A 15,447-nucleotide genomic window follows, 5' to 3' on the forward strand; every position below is an offset into this window, starting at 1 on the left:
ATATGCTGTGTTTCATTTTCTGTTCTTGTGTCAGTTTGCTGAGAATGATGTTCTCCAGTTTCATCCATGTCCCTAAAAACGACACAAACTCATCATTTCTGATTGCTGCATAATATTCCATAGTGTATATGTGCCACATTTTCCCAATCCAGTCTATCATCGATGGGCATTTTGGTTGATTCCAGGTCTTTGCTATTGTAAACAGTGCTGCAATGAACATTCGTGTGCATGTGTCCTTATAGTAGAACGATTAGTCCTTTGGATATATACCCAGTAATGGGATTGCTGGGTCAAATGAAATTTCTATTTCTAAGGCCTTGAGGAATCGCCACACTGTCTTCCACAACGGTTGGACTAATTTACACTCCCACCAACAGTGTAAAAGTGTTCCTTTTTCTCCACATCCTCTCCAGCATCTGTTGTCTCCAGATTTTTAATGATCGCCATTCTAACTGGCGTGAGATGGTATCTCAGTGTGGTTTTGATTTGCATCTCTCTGATGACCAGTGACGATGAGCATTTTTTCATATGATTGCTGGCCTCATATATGTCTTCTTTCGTAAAGTGTCTGCTCATATCCTTTGCCCACTTTTGAATGGGCTTGTTTGTTTTTTTCCTGTAAATCTGTTTGAGTTCTTTGTAAATTCTGGATATCAGCCCTTTGTCAGATGGGTAAACTGCAAAAATTTTTTCCCATTCTGTTGGTTGCCGATTCACTCTAGTGACTGTTTCTTTTGCCATGCAGAAGCTGTGGAGTTTGATTAGGTCCCATTTGTCTATATCGGCCTTTGTTGCCAATGCTTTTGGTGTTTTGTTCATGAAGTCCTTGCCTACTCCTATGTCTTGGATGCTTTTGCCTAGATTTTCCTCTAGTGTTTTTATGGTGCCAGGTCTTATGTTTAAGTCTTTAATCCATCTGGAGTTAATTTTGGTGTAAGGTGTCAGGAAGGGGTCCAGCTTCTGCTTTCTGCACATGGCTAGCCAGTTTTCCCAACACCATTTGTTGAACAGGGAATCCTTTCCCCATTGCTTGTTTTTGTCAGGTTTATCCAAGATTGTATGGTTGTAGATATGTTGTGTTGCCTCCGATGCCTCTGTTCTGTTCCATTGGTCTATATCTGTGTTTTGGTACCAGTACCATGCTGTTTTGATTACTGTAGCCTTGTAGTATAGTTTGAAATCCGGTAGTGTGATGCCCCCCGCTGTGTTCTTTTTGCTTAGAATTGACTTGGCTATGCGGGCTCTCTTTTGGTTCCATATGAAGTTCATCGTGGTTTTTTCCAGTTCTGTGAAGAAAGTCAATGGTAGCTTGATGGGTATAGCATTGATTCTGTAAATTACTTTGGGCAGTATAGCCATTTTTACGATATTAATTCTTCCTAACCATGAACATGGAATGTTTCTCCATCTGTTTGTGTCCTCTCTGATTTCGTTGAGCAGTGGTTTGTAGTTTTCCTTGAAGGGGTCCCTTACGTTCCTTGTGAGTTGTACTCCAAGGTATTTTATTCTTTTTGTAGCAATTGTGAATGGCAGTTCGTTCTTGATTTGGCTTTCTTTAAGTCTGTTATTGGTGTAGAGGAAGGCTTGTGATTTTTGCACATTGATTTTATATCCTGAGACTTTGCTGAAGTTGCTTATCAGTTTCAGGAGTTTTTGGGCTGAGGTGATGGGGTCTTCTAGGTATACTATCATGTCGTCTGCAAATAGAGACAATTTGGCTTCCACCTTTCCTATTTGAATACCCTTTATTTGTTTTTCTTGCCTGACTGCTGTGGCTAGAACTTCCAGTACTATATTGAATAGGAGTGGTGAAAGAGGGCATCCTTGTCTAGTGCCGGATTTCAAAGGGAATGCTTTCAGTTTTTGCCCATTCAGTATGATATTGGCTGTTGGTTTGTCATAAATAGCTTTTATTATTTTGAGATGTGTTCCATGGATACCGAGTTTATTGAGGGTTTTTAGCACAAAGGGCTGTTGAATTTTGTTAAATCCCTTCTCTGCATCAATTGAGATAATCATGTGGTTTTTGTTTTTGGTTCTGTTTATGTGGTGAATTACGTTTATATACTTGCGTATGTTGAACCAGCCTTGCATCCCCGGGATGTATCCTACTTGTTCATGATGAATAAGTTTTTTCATTTGGTGTTGCAGTCGGCTTGCCAATATTTTATTGACGATTTTTGCATCTATTTTCATAATGGATATTGGTCTGAAGTTTTCTTTTCTTGTTGGGTCTCTGCCGGGTTTTGGTATCAGGATGATATTGGTCTCATAGAATGATTTGGGAAGGATTCCTTCTTTTTGGATTATTTGAAATAGTTTCAGAAGGAACGGTACCAGCTCCTCTTTGTGTGTCTGGTAGAATTCGGCTGTGAACCCGTCTGGATCTGGGCTTTTTTTGTGTGGTAGGCTCTTAATTGCTGCCTCGACTTCTGACCTTGTTATTGGTCTATTCACAGTTTCAGGTTCCTCCTGGTTCAGGCTTGGAAGGACACAGAAGTCCAGGAATTTATCCGTTTCTTCCAGGTTTACTAGTTTATGTGCATAGAGTTGTTTGTAATATTCTCTGCTGATGGTTTGAATTTCTGTGGCATCTGTGATTATTTTCCCTTTATCATTTTTTATTGCATCTATTTGGTTGTTCTCTCTTTTCTTTTTAATCAATCTGGCTAGTGTTCTGTCTATTTTGTTGATCTTTTCAAAACACCAGCTCTTGGATTTATTGATTTTTTGGAGTGTTTTTCGTGTCTCAATCTTTTTCAGTTCAGCTCTGATCTTAGTTATTTCTTGTCTTCTGCTGGGTTTAGAGTTTTTTTTGATCTTGCTCCTCTAGCTCTTTCAATTTTGACGATAGGGTATTAATTTTGGATGTCTCCATTCTCCTCATATCGGCACTTATTGCTATATACTTTCCTCTAGTGTCTGCTTTAAATGTGTTCCAGAGGTTCTGGCATGTTGTGTCTTTGTTCTCATTGGTTTCGAAGAACTTCTTTATTTCTGACTTCATTTCATTGTTTACCCAGTCAACATTCAAGAGCCAGTTGTTAAGTTTCCATGAAGCTGTGCGGTTCTGGGTTGGTTTCTGAATTCTGACTTCTAACTTGATTGCACTATGGTCTGAGAGGCTGTTTGTTATGATTTCAGTTGTTTTGCATTTGGTGAGCAGTGCTTTACTTCCTATTATGTGGTCAATTTTAGAGTAGGTGTGATGTGGTGCTGAGAAGAATGTATATTCTGTGGATTTGGGGTGGAGAGTTCTGTAGATGTCTACCAGGTTTGCTTGTTCCAGGTCTGAGTTCAAGCCCTGGATATCCTTGTTGATTTTCTGTCTGGTTGATCTGTCTAATATTGACAGTGGAGTGTTAAAGTCTCCCACTATCATTGTGTGGGAGTCTAAGTCTCTTTGTAAGTCATTAAGAACTTGCCTTATGTATCTGGGTGCTCCTGCATTGGGTCCATATATGTTCAGGATCGTTAGCTCTTCTTGTTGTATTGATCCTTTTACCATTATGTAATGGCCTTCTTTGTCTCTTTTGATCTTGGTTGCTTTAAAGTCTATTTTATCAGAGATGAGAATTGCAACTCCTGCTTTCTTTTGCTCTCCATTTGCTTGGTAAATCTTCCTCCATCCCTTTATTTTGAGCCTTTGTGTATCCTTGCATGTGAGATGGGTTTCCTGGATACAGCACACTGATGGGTTTTGGATTTTTATCCAATTTTCCAGTCTGTGTCCTTTGATTGGTGCATTTAGTCCATTTACATTTAGGGTTAATATTGTTATGTGTGAATTTGATATGGCCATTTTGATGCTAGCTGGCTGTTTTGCCCATTAGTTGTTGTACATTTTTCATTATGTTGATGCTCTTTAGCATTTAGTGTGATTTTGGAATGGCTGGTACTGGTTGTTCCTTTCTATGTGTAGTGCCTCTTTCAGGAGCTCTTGTAAAGCAGGCCTAGTGGTAACAAAGTCTCTGAGTACTTGCTTGTTCGCAAAGGATTTTATTTTTCCTTCACTTCTGAAGCTCAGTTTGGCTGGATATGAAATTCTGGGTTGAAAGTTCTTTTCTTTAAGGATGTTGAATATTGGCCCCCACTCTCTTCTGGCTTGTAGAGTTTCTGCTGAGAGATCTGCTGTGAGTCTGGTGGGCTTCCCTTTGTGGGTGACCCGACCTTTCTCTCTGGCTGCCCTTAGTATTTTCTCCTTTATTTCAACCTTGTTGAATCTGACGATTATGTGCCTTGGGGTTGTTTTTCTTGTGCAATATCTTTGTGGTGTTCTCTGTATTTCCTGCATTTGAGTGTTGGCCTGTCTTGCTAGGTGGGGGAAATTTTCCTGGATAATGTCCTGAAGAGTATTTTCCAGCTTGGATTCATTCTCTTCATCCCCTTCTGGTACACCTATCAAACGTAGGTTAGGTCTCTTCACCATAGTCCCACATTTCTTGGAGACTTTGTTCATTCCTTTTTTCGCTTTTTTCTCTAATCTTGGTTTCTCGTTTTATTTCATTGAGTTGATCTTCGACTTCTGATATTCTTTCTTCTGCTTGGTCAATTCGGCTATTGAAACTTGTGCATGCTTCACAAAGTTCTCGTATTGTGTTGTTCAGCTCCTTTAATTCATTCGTATTTCTCTCTAAGTTATCCATTCTTGTTATCATTTCCTCAAATCTTTTTTTATATCTTTTTTCAAGGTTCTTAGTTTCTTTGCCTTGATTTAAAACATGTTCTTTTAGCTCACAAAAGTTCCTCATTACCCACCTTCTGAAGTCTAATTTTGTTGTTTCGTCACAGTTATTCTCCATCCAACTTTGTTCCCTTGCTGGTGAGGAGTTTTGGTCCTTTCTAGGAGGCGAGGTGTTCTGGTTTTGGGTGTTTTCCTTCTTTTTGCACTGGTTTCTTCCCATCTTTGTGGATTTATCCACCTGTTGTCTGTGTAGTTGCTGACTTTTCAATTGGGTCTCTGAGTGGGCACCCAGATTGTTGATGATGAAGTATTTCTGTTACTTGGTTTTCCTTCTACCAGTCTAGCCCCTTCACTGTACGACTGCTGAGGTCCACTCCAGGCCCTGCTTGTCTGGGGTGCACCTATAGCAGCTGTGGAACAGTGAGGGATGCTACCAGTTTCTTTTTCTGCTATCTTTTTCCCAAAATGATGCCTGCCAAATGTCAGTCCTTTGGATATAGAGGGGTCAGGGAGTTGCTTGAGGAGACCGTCTGTACTTTATAGGAGCTCAAATGCTGAGCTGTGAGCTCTGTTGTTCATTCAGGGCGGTTAGTCTGCTATGTTTAATTCTGCTGCAACGTAACTCATAAAAGAACCCTTTTTTTTCTCAGATGCTCTGTCTGCGGGGGGTTGGGGCTTTCCTTGTGAATGTCCATGCGCTGTCCTGCCCTGCTAGGAGGCAGTCTAGTCACTATTTGACTGCCGAGGCTCCACCCTGCTGGTGTGAGGTTCGCCCTGTTGCTGCAGGCTCTGCCCTTCTGCTGCAGCCTCCGCCCTGCTGCCATGGGCTATGCCCTGCGGCAGAGTCTCTCTGTTGTAGCATGTTGCCTCGGCAATGGCAGGCTGCGTCAGCAATGGGCGTGTACCTCAGTAGGGGCGGTTTGCCTCGGTAATGGCGGACGCCCCTCCCCAACGGAGCTGCGGCCTCAGGGAACCCCTCCACAGGGAGCGTTTGGAATCGCTGTTTTGCTTGTCCCACTGTGCTACCCCAAACGCTGTCACCCTGGAATCTCCTGGGCTGGCTCACTGTCCAAGTCCCATTCAGTCTCAAGTTCAGCCCTCCCAAGTCTCAGGTTGCCGGCCCAACAGGGCCCGTGGATGAGCGCGCTTTGTGTGGAGCACTGTGTGCTCTGCCACAGCGTGGGCCGCCACTGCACAGACCGCTGGCTGCGCCAGTTGAAACCTCTGCCTGGCATCTCATTTCTCCTCTATACCTAGGAATTTCTCCGTTCTGTGGGCAACAAAGATCCATCTAGAAATGCGGCCCTGACTCACCCCGTCCACGCATTGACCGTGAGCTTCAATCCTGGGTTGTTCTCACAGTGCATCTTGAGTCCTTTCTCATGTTAATTCTTTAATTTTCTAGAGAGTGAGATGTAGTCACCTCAAGTGTCTGCAGCTCTCTTAAGTCATCTCCACACACTTAGCTCATCATGTACATATATTAATTTATCTACTCATCTGTTTAGTCAATGTGTCAGCTACTGTTCTAAGAAGTAAATACAACTGGCTCCTACCACCCAAAAGCTTAGAATCTAGTTGCACAGACATGCATGCAAACAAAGTTGTGATACAGTATAGTGTTGTGCATGAGTAGTATCATGTGCCCAGTAGTTGAGAGGCACAAGGTGGAATGATTCACTCAACCTGAAGGTGTCAGAAAAGCTTCAGAAAGAAGTTAGCACTTGAACTTTAAGGATAAGTGTCAGGTGAAGACTATATCACTCTTTTTCTGATATCCCCATACTAAACATAATCACCCTGTAGAACTTTATTCAAACTTGCTAGGGAAGAAGTTATCAATTAATTTTTGGTCACATATTTCCTAAAAAGAAGATTAGACAATCACATACCTTTTAACATATATGCAGGTTGACATCTAAAATTTCCTATTACAAGCTTAAATAATTAAAAAAATACCATTTCAGCATGTTGTGAATGTTAACATTTTAAAATAAGAGTGTTGCAGCATTTTAAAAAAATCTGTCTAGTGGAATTTAAATGCCATGATAATTATGTCTTTGCCATCTTTCAATTAAAAAATACACAAGTGAGCTCTTCTTTAACAATTTGGATGTTGTAAATATTTTTCCCTTTGAACTCACATTTGCAATCTACTCTTTCCACAGAACTTTATTCTAATATAATGTATTTTTATGCTTTAAAGATTTTTTATTACACTATTCTATTTCTCTCTGAGAAAATATATATGATCATTGATATTAATTTATTTTACTTTCCTGCGACCATAAGGCCCTAAGTATTTAAAATAGTCCTCTGAATTGAGTTAATTTTAGTATACCCTCAAAACAACATATATATTTCAAAGTTGTGTAAATAAGAATAACATATAAAAATTACATTTTCATTTAAATACACACTTAGTTCATCATGTACATGCATTAATATATCTTTATAGAAGATAAGTGGAGCTTAAAAAATAGTTCATACATTAATCACCAGAATGAGACATGTGTTCAGCAATGATATTATTGTTAATTTTTGCTATTGGTTTTTTATTTTGTTTTGTTTGGCTTTGCCTGTATTCACTGGGAAATCTTGTTCACATAAATAAATAGACCGGGATGGCAGGATTTTATTTTAGCAAGGTTATTCATTCCTTTGAACTCTTGAGTTATGTGGCAAAGTTCATGTGATGGTCTATCATCAAAATTATTTTTAAGAATCTGTCTGCTGGCAACTTAAGTCCTCTATTTGTTCGAAAGCAAAGAATGTCATCTCAGCTGCAAAAGTATTTGTTATCAAGACATTAGGGACTTTTCATTTTTTTCAGCCTTCAATCACCATTATTTCTACAACTGCAGAGCCTGTTTTCAGCCCTCATAAGCCATATGTTCTGTGTTGGCTTTAGAGCTTTTATATCACCCTCCATCCCCATAAATATCATGACTTTATCATATCGTATATTATCATAAGAGAGGATGTTAACTAGCTCTTCTCATTCACCATACCTCATTCTTAATATTTTTCACTTTTTAAAAAATCAAATATATTCTCAGTGATGAGGATTTTTCATCCTTGAGGACATATGCAGCTCCACACATGAGTTCTGGAACATTGTAAACACTGACAATGCCATTGGGGGAAGTGTCCAGTTTTCCAGAATGGTGGTTAAAAAGAAGAGGATACTCCTTTGGATTAACCAGTTGTAGTATTGTTATATCTTATATTGTTTTTTCTCTTTGGGTAGATTTGTTCTTTCTTTCATGGCTAATATAAAACAGCCCCTCAATGTCTTATATATCTTAAGTTGATAAATTTTGGGGTAGTTGAGTCAATTTTTCAAAAATAGAGTAATATCAAACTTCACTGAACTCATTAAAGTATTTGTTCACTGGTTTCAAGAGTGGTATGATGAACTAGAGAGGTTTCCCAATATTCTGCCTGATGTGTATACACTGAGAAAAGCCTCCATATTCTCAAAACATGTCTTTGAAACTTGTCCCCAGGGGCACCCAGTTACAAAGTGCTCAGGGGGTCAGAAGAAAATTTATGAGCTTTTTAAAGCAGTGGCTTGGCCATGGCTTTGGCAGTAGATAGCTCTGCGAGGGAATTCCACTCTGCCTGTTAGAAACTGTGTGACCTTGAGCAAGGTCCTTAGATGGTGGGCTATTTGCTTATCTGTTCAATGAGCCTGAAGCAACTGATCTGCAAGGGGATCAGGAGTATTAATGAGATAACAAACAAAAAAGATTCCTGTCCCACAGAAAGTAACCAAAGGCAACCAAGAGCTCTCAGCCCCTCCCTGGGGTGGATCCAGAATTGGTGAGGTCTGAAGTTTGTGCAGATTGGAGGGGATGCCTCAAAAACAAAAATAATATAAAACATAAATATTAGATAGCAAAGAGAATGTTTATTTAGATAAGAAAGGAAATTACAAGAAATTACAAATTTTAAAAAGCTGACGGCAACCACAATGTGAACTCTGGACTTAATAATGATAATATTTAATAATGATATATTAAGTGATATATTACTTATGTTAATGATAATTAATATTGGTTCATCAGTTGTAACAAAGGCACCACACTAAGGCGAGATGTTAATAATAGGGAAAATCATAGGGGGAAAAAGGGGTGAAAGGAAATATGGGGACTCTCTGTACTGTCTGTTCAATATTTCTGTAAACCCAAAATGGTCCTCAGAAAATATAGTCTATTAATTTTTTTATATATATACTCCCCAACATGCATATTGTATTAGTCCATACTTACACTGCTAGACAGATACTACCAGAGACTGGTTAATTTATAAAGGAAAGAGATTTAATTGACTCACAGTTCCATATATCTGGGGAGGCCTCAGGAAACCTACAATGATGGTGAAAGGCGAAGGAGAAGCAAGTACCTTCTTACAAGTTAGCAGAAAAGAGCCTGAAAAGGAAAGAGCCCTTTATAAAACCATATATTTTGTGAGAACTCACTCACTATCATGAGACCAATATGGGGGGAAAGTGCCCCCATGACTAATCACCCCCCACCAGGACCCTCCCCATGGGAATTATGGGGATTACAATTCAAGATGAGATTTGGGTGGGGACACAGAACCAAACCATATCACAGATAAATGAAAAGATATTCTATATTTTTGTATGACATAAAAACATTCCACTCATAGACAAGAGTAACTTTTAAATCATAAACAAATAATCCAAGAAAAAAATGCTGACAACACAAACTTCACAGAAATTCAGAAAAAAATAGCATAATGTTTTTGCTAATTTTAACTGCAGGTGGTTGTAGTTATAGATGAATCAGGATACATCTACAGTATTTTTTTCTCCTCTTCGATGGCCTCCTTATATGACAGCAGTTTTGCAAGACTGACTTCTATAGACAGAATAGAAATATAATCCTCTGGCATCATTGGTCAGAATTTTATTATATTCTTATTGACAGTTCAGAAAGCTTTCATTCATCTTCAAAAATTATTTTAGGCAGGATCACCTAAACTTTTAATCAAACTTGAGAGAACTTGTAACAAATTTCTTTGATATTTGAGCAGTAAGATTTCAGGGCATTTTTAATTTTTTTGAACTATGATCTCACCTTAAATACCCTTTGAATTGAGAAGTGGAACAAGGTTGTACAAAAGAGGGGCCCTGAAATACAAGCATCACAGAATATTAGCCTCTGCACCCTTCCTTACATAATATTTGTCTAAAAGTCTTTTATGTTTAATATTTATGTAGTTCAATGGCTCTCCTTTGCCTATGATAAAATAATGCCTTTGTGGTTCTCTTAAAAGAAATGCATTGGCTTCTTTTTTCTTCTTTGAAGTGCACAGTGACTTGTGGCCGAGGGTTACGGTACCGGGTTGTTCTGTGCATTAACCACCATGGAGAGCACGTTGGGGGCTGCAATCCACAACTGAAGTTACACATCAAAGAAGAATGTGTCATTCCCATCCCGTGTTATAAACCAAGAGGTAAGTCTGTGTTGCATTGTAAATTCAAATCAAATGATATTTTCCAGCTCTCATTCCAATATTGTAGCACTTCCCTTTCAACTCACTACTCTCTTATAAAAATTGTTTTGTTGACAAATTGCAATAGACCTTCCCATCTAGATTTTAAAAAGTTGGATATATGTGAATTATTCATCTGGAGGGAAAACAGCTCCTGTTGATTTAGTACACATAGAGTAGCTTCTATCTATCTAGGTTTATACTAACATTTCTTGGTGGACCTAATAAAATTAAATATAGTCCTTCCCTTGAAGAAAAAGAAGAATGGAGAGAGGAAGATTTAAAAACAGGGGAAGGAAAAGTGGAAGGAGGAAGGGAAAGAAGAGCAAGAAAAAGAGGAAGAAGTAGAAGAGGAAGAGGAAATTATTGACTTTTCCCAAGATTCTCATTCTTCTTTGTACCTAACTCTCCACTCGAGTGTAAGATTTTTGAGGGAGGAATGATGTCATCTTTATCATGTGTACTAATGCATGGAATGAATGAAAACTTCCAGTTCCCAGTGGAGATCTATGGATGCATTTATAATCTCTCCAGTAGTTCATATTTGTTCTACATGAAAGAGCAGAAATGGGTAGGATTATTTGGCATCACCTCTCTGGTTTATGGTCTTCTCTGTACTTCGTTTTTTTCCATCTTCTTTAGTGTTAACCATTCTCATGAAAAGTATCTTACAAAAAAAGATTATTCCCAACTATTTTTTTTAAATTTTTTATTGCATTTTAGGTTTTGGGGTACATGTGCAGAGCATGCAATACAGTTGCATAGGTACACACATGGCAGTGTGATTTGTTTGCTTTCTCCCCTTCACCCACATTTGGCATTGCTCCCCAGGCTATCCCTCCCCACCTCCCCCTCCCACTGGCCCTCCCCTTTTCCCTCCAATAGACCCCAGTGTTTAGTACTCCCCTCTCTGTGTCCATGTGTTCTCATTTTTCATCACCCGCCTATGAGTGAGAATATGCTGTGTTTCATTTTCTGTTCTTGTGTCAGTTTGCTGAGAATGATGTTCTCCAGATTCATCCATGTCCCTACAAATGAAACAAACTCATCATTTCTGATTGCTGCATAATATTCCATGGTGTATATGTACCACATTTTCCCAATCCAGTCTATCAGCAATGGGCATTTTGGTTGATTCCAGGTCTTTGCTATTGTAAACAGTGCTGCAATGAACATTCGTGTGCATGTGTCCTTATAGCAGAATGATTTATAGTCCTTTGGATATATACTCAGTAATGGGATTGCTGGGTCAAATGGAATTTCTATTTCTAAGACCTTGAGGAATCGCCACACTGTCTTCCACAATGGTTGAACTAATTTACACTCCCACCAACAGTGTAAAAGTGTTCCTTTTTCTCCACATCCTCTCCAGCATCTGTTGTCTCCAGATTTTTTAATGATTGCCATTCTAACTGGCGTGAGATGGTATCTCAATGTGGTTTTGATTTTCATCTCTCTGATGACCAGTGACGATGAGCATTTTTTTCATATGACTGTTGGCCTCATATATGTCTTCTTTCGTAATGTGTCTGTTCATATCCTTTGTCCATTTTTGAACGGGCTTGTTTGTTTTTTTCTTGTAAATCTGTTTGAGTTCTTTGTAAATTCTGAATAACAGCCCTTTGTCAGATGGGTAAACTGCAAAAATCTTTTCCCATTCTGTTGGTTGCCAATTCACTCTAGAGACTGTTTCTTTTGCTGTGCAGAAGCTGTGGAGTTTGATTAGGTCCCATTTGTCTATTTTGGCTTTTGTTGCCAATGCTTTTGGTGTTTTGTTCATGAAGTCCTTGCCTACTCCTATGTACTGGATAGTTTTGCCTAGATTTCCTTCTAGGGTTTTTATGGTGCCAGGTCTTATGTTTAAGTCTTTAATCCATCTGGAGTTAATTTTGGTGTAAGGTGTCAGGAAGGGGTCCAGCTTCTGCTTTCTGCACATGGCTAGCCAGTTTTCCAAACACCATTCGTTGAACAGGGAATCCTTTCCCCATTGCTTGTTTTTTTTCGGGTTTATCAAAGATTGTATGGTTGTAGATATGTTGTGTTGCCTCTGATGCCTCTGTTCTGTTCCATTGATCTATATCTCTGTTTTGGTACCAGTACCATGCTGTTTTAATTACTGTAGCCTTGTAGTATAGTTTGAAATCCGGTAGTGTGATGCCCCCCGCTGTGTTCTTTTTGCTTAGAATTGACTTGGCTATGCGGGCTCTCTTTTGGTTCCATATGAAGTTCATGGTGGTTTTTTCCAGTTCTGTGAAGAAAGTCAATGGTAGCTTGATGGGTATAGCATTGATTCTGTAAATTACTTTGGGCAGTATAGCCATTTTTACGATATTAATTCTTCCTAACCATGAACATGGAATGTTTCTCCATCTGTTTGTGTCCTTTCTGATTTCGCTGAGCAGTGGTTTGTAGTTTTCCTTGAAGAGGTCCCTTACGTTCCTTGTGAGTTGTACTCCAAGGTATTTTATTCTTTTTGTAGCAATTGTGAATGGCAGTTCGTTCTTGATTTGGCTCTCTTTAAGTCTGTTATTGTTGTAGAGGAAGGCTTGTGATTTTTGCACATTGATTTTATATCCTGAGACTTTGCTGAAGTTGCTTATCAGTTTTAGAAGTTTTTGGGCTGAGGCGATGGGGTCTTCTAGGTATACTATCATGTCGTCTGCAAATAGAGACAATTTGGCTTCCACCTTTCCTATTTGAATACCCTTTATTTCTTTTTCTTGCCTGATTGCTCTGGCTAGAACTTCCAGTACTATATTGAATAGGATTGGTGACAGAGGGCATCCTTGTCTAGTGCCGGATTTCAAAGGGAATGCTTTCAGTTTTTGCCCATTCAGTATGATATTGGCTGTTGGTTTGTCATAAATAGCTTTTATTGCTTTGAGATATGTTCCATCGATACCGAGTTTATTGAGGGTTTTTAGCATAAAGGGCTGTTGAATTTTGTCAAATGCCTTCTCTGCATCAATTGAGATAATCATGTGGTTTTTGTTTTTGGTTCTGTTTATGTGGTGAATTACGTTTATAGACTTGCGTATGTTGAACCAGCCTTGCATTTCTGGGATGAATCCTACTTGATCATGATGAATAAGTTTCTTGATTTGCTGTTGAAATCGGCTTGCCAATATTTTATTGAAGATTTTTGCATCTATGTTCATCATGGATATTGGCCTGAAGTTTTCTTTTCTCGTTGGGTCTCTGCCGGGTTTTGGTATCAGGATGATATTGGTCTCATCGAATGATTTGGGAAGGATTCCTTCTTTTTGGGTTATTCGGAATAGTTTCGGAAGAAATTGTACCAGCTCCTCTTTGTGTGTCTGATAGAATTCGGCTGTGAACCCGTCTGGACCTAGGCTTTTTTTGTGTGGTAGGCTCTTAATTGCTGCCTCGACTTCTGACCTTGTTATTGGTCTATTCATAGTTTCAGCTTCCTCCTGGTTTAGGCTTGGGAGGACACAGGAGTCCAGGAATTTATCCATTTCTTCCAGGATTACTAGTTTATGTGCATAGAGTTGTTTGTAATATTCTCTGATGATGGTTTGAATTTGTGTGGAATCTGTGGTGATTTCCCCTTTATCATTTTTTATTGCATCTATTTGGTTGTTCTCCCTTTCTTTTTAATCAATCTGGCTAGTGGTCTGTCTATTTTGTTGATCTTTTCAAAAAACCAGATCTTGGATTTATTGATTTTTTGGAGGGATTTTCGTGTCTCAATCTCCTTCAGTTCAGCTCTGATCTTAGTTATTTCTTGTCTTCTGCTGGGATTAGAGTTTTTTTGATCATGCTCCTCTAGCTCTTTCAATTTTGATGATAGGGTGTCAATTTTGGATCTCTCCATTCTTCTCATATGGGCACTTATTGCTATATACTTTCCTCTAGAGACTGCTTTAAATGTGTCCCAGAGATTCTGGCATGTTTTGTCTTCGTTCTCATTGGTTTTGAAGAACTTCCTTATTTCTGCCTTCATTTCATTGTTTATCCAGTCAACATTCAAGAGCCAGTTGTTCAGTTTCCATGAAGCTGTACGGTTCTGGGTTGGTTTCTGAATTCTGACTTCTAACTTGATTGCACTATGGTCTGAGAGGCTGTTTGTTATGATTTCAGTTGTTTTGCATTTGTTGAGCAGTGCTTTACTTCCAATTATGTGGTCAATTTTAGAGTAGGTGTGATGTGGTGCTGAGAAGAATGTATATTCTGTGGATTTCAGGTGGAGAGTTCTGTAAATATCTATCAGGTTTGCTTGTTCCAGGTCTGAGTTCAAGCCCTGGATATCCTTGTTGATTTTCTGTCTGGTTGATCTGTCTAATATTGACAAGAGAGTGTTAAACTCTCCCACTATTATTGTGTGGGAGTCTAAGTCTCTTTGTAAGTCATTAAGAACTTGCCTTATGTATCTGGGTGCTCCTGTATTGGGTCCATATATGTTTAGGATCGTTAGCTTTTCTTGTTGTATCAATCCTTTTACCATTATATAATGGCCTTCTTTGTCTCTTTTGATCTTTGTTGCTTTAAAGTCTATTTTATCAGAGATGAGAATTGCAACTCCTGCTTTCTTTTGCTCTCCATTTGCTTGGTAAATCTTCCTCCATCCCTTTATTTTGAGCCTTTGTGTATCCTTGCATGTGAGATGGGTTTCCTGGATACAGCACACTGATGGGTTTTGGATTTTTATCCAATTTGCCAGTCTGTGTCTTTTGATTGGTTCATTTAGTCCATTTACATTTAGGGTTAATATTGTTATGTGTGAATTTGATACTGCCATTTCGATGCTAGCTGGCTGTTTTGCCTGTTAGTTGTTGTAGATTTTTCATTATGTTGATGCTCTTTAACATTTAGTGTGATTTTGGAATGGCTGGTACTGGTTATTCCTTTCTATGTGTAGTGCCTCTTTTAGGAGCTCTTGTAAAGCAGGCCTGGTGGTGACAAAATCTCTGAGTACTTGCTTGTTCACAAAGGATTTTATTTTTCCTTCACTTCTGAAGCTCAGTTTGGCTGGATATGAAATTCTGGGTTGAAAGTTCTTTTCTTTAAGGATGTTGAATATTGACCCCCACTCTCTTCTGGCTTGTAGAGTTTCTGCCAAGAGATCTGCTGTGAGTCTGGTGGGCTTCCCTTTGTGGGTGACCTGACCTTTCTCTCTGGCTGCCCTTAGTATTTTCTCCTTTATTTCAACCTTGTTGAATCTGACGATTATGTGCCTTGGGGTTGCTCTTCTTGTGCAATATCTTTGTGGTGTT

The 15,447-nt window shown here is 39.0% G+C and overlaps 1 protein-coding gene across 5 annotated transcripts in view; it reads left to right on the forward strand.

The window, feature by feature from the left end:
• ADAMTSL3 (ADAMTS like 3) overlaps window positions 1–15,447 on the forward strand; it is a 454,464-nt gene that overhangs the window by 288,911 nt on the left and 150,106 nt on the right. For all 5 annotated transcript variants that reach the window (XM_035303956.3, XM_035303955.3, XM_035303954.3 and 2 more), the window contains exon 14: window positions 10,024–10,171. In XM_035303956.3, coding sequence (XP_035159847.3) covers window positions 10,024–10,171 — 148 coding nt within the window. The remainder of the gene's footprint in view (window positions 1–10,023; window positions 10,172–15,447) is intronic.

The sequence above is a fragment of the Callithrix jacchus genome, chromosome 6 (assembly GCF_049354715.1).
Source record: "Callithrix jacchus isolate 240 chromosome 6, calJac240_pri, whole genome shotgun sequence".
NCBI lineage: Eukaryota > Metazoa > Chordata > Mammalia > Primates > Cebidae > Callithrix > Callithrix jacchus.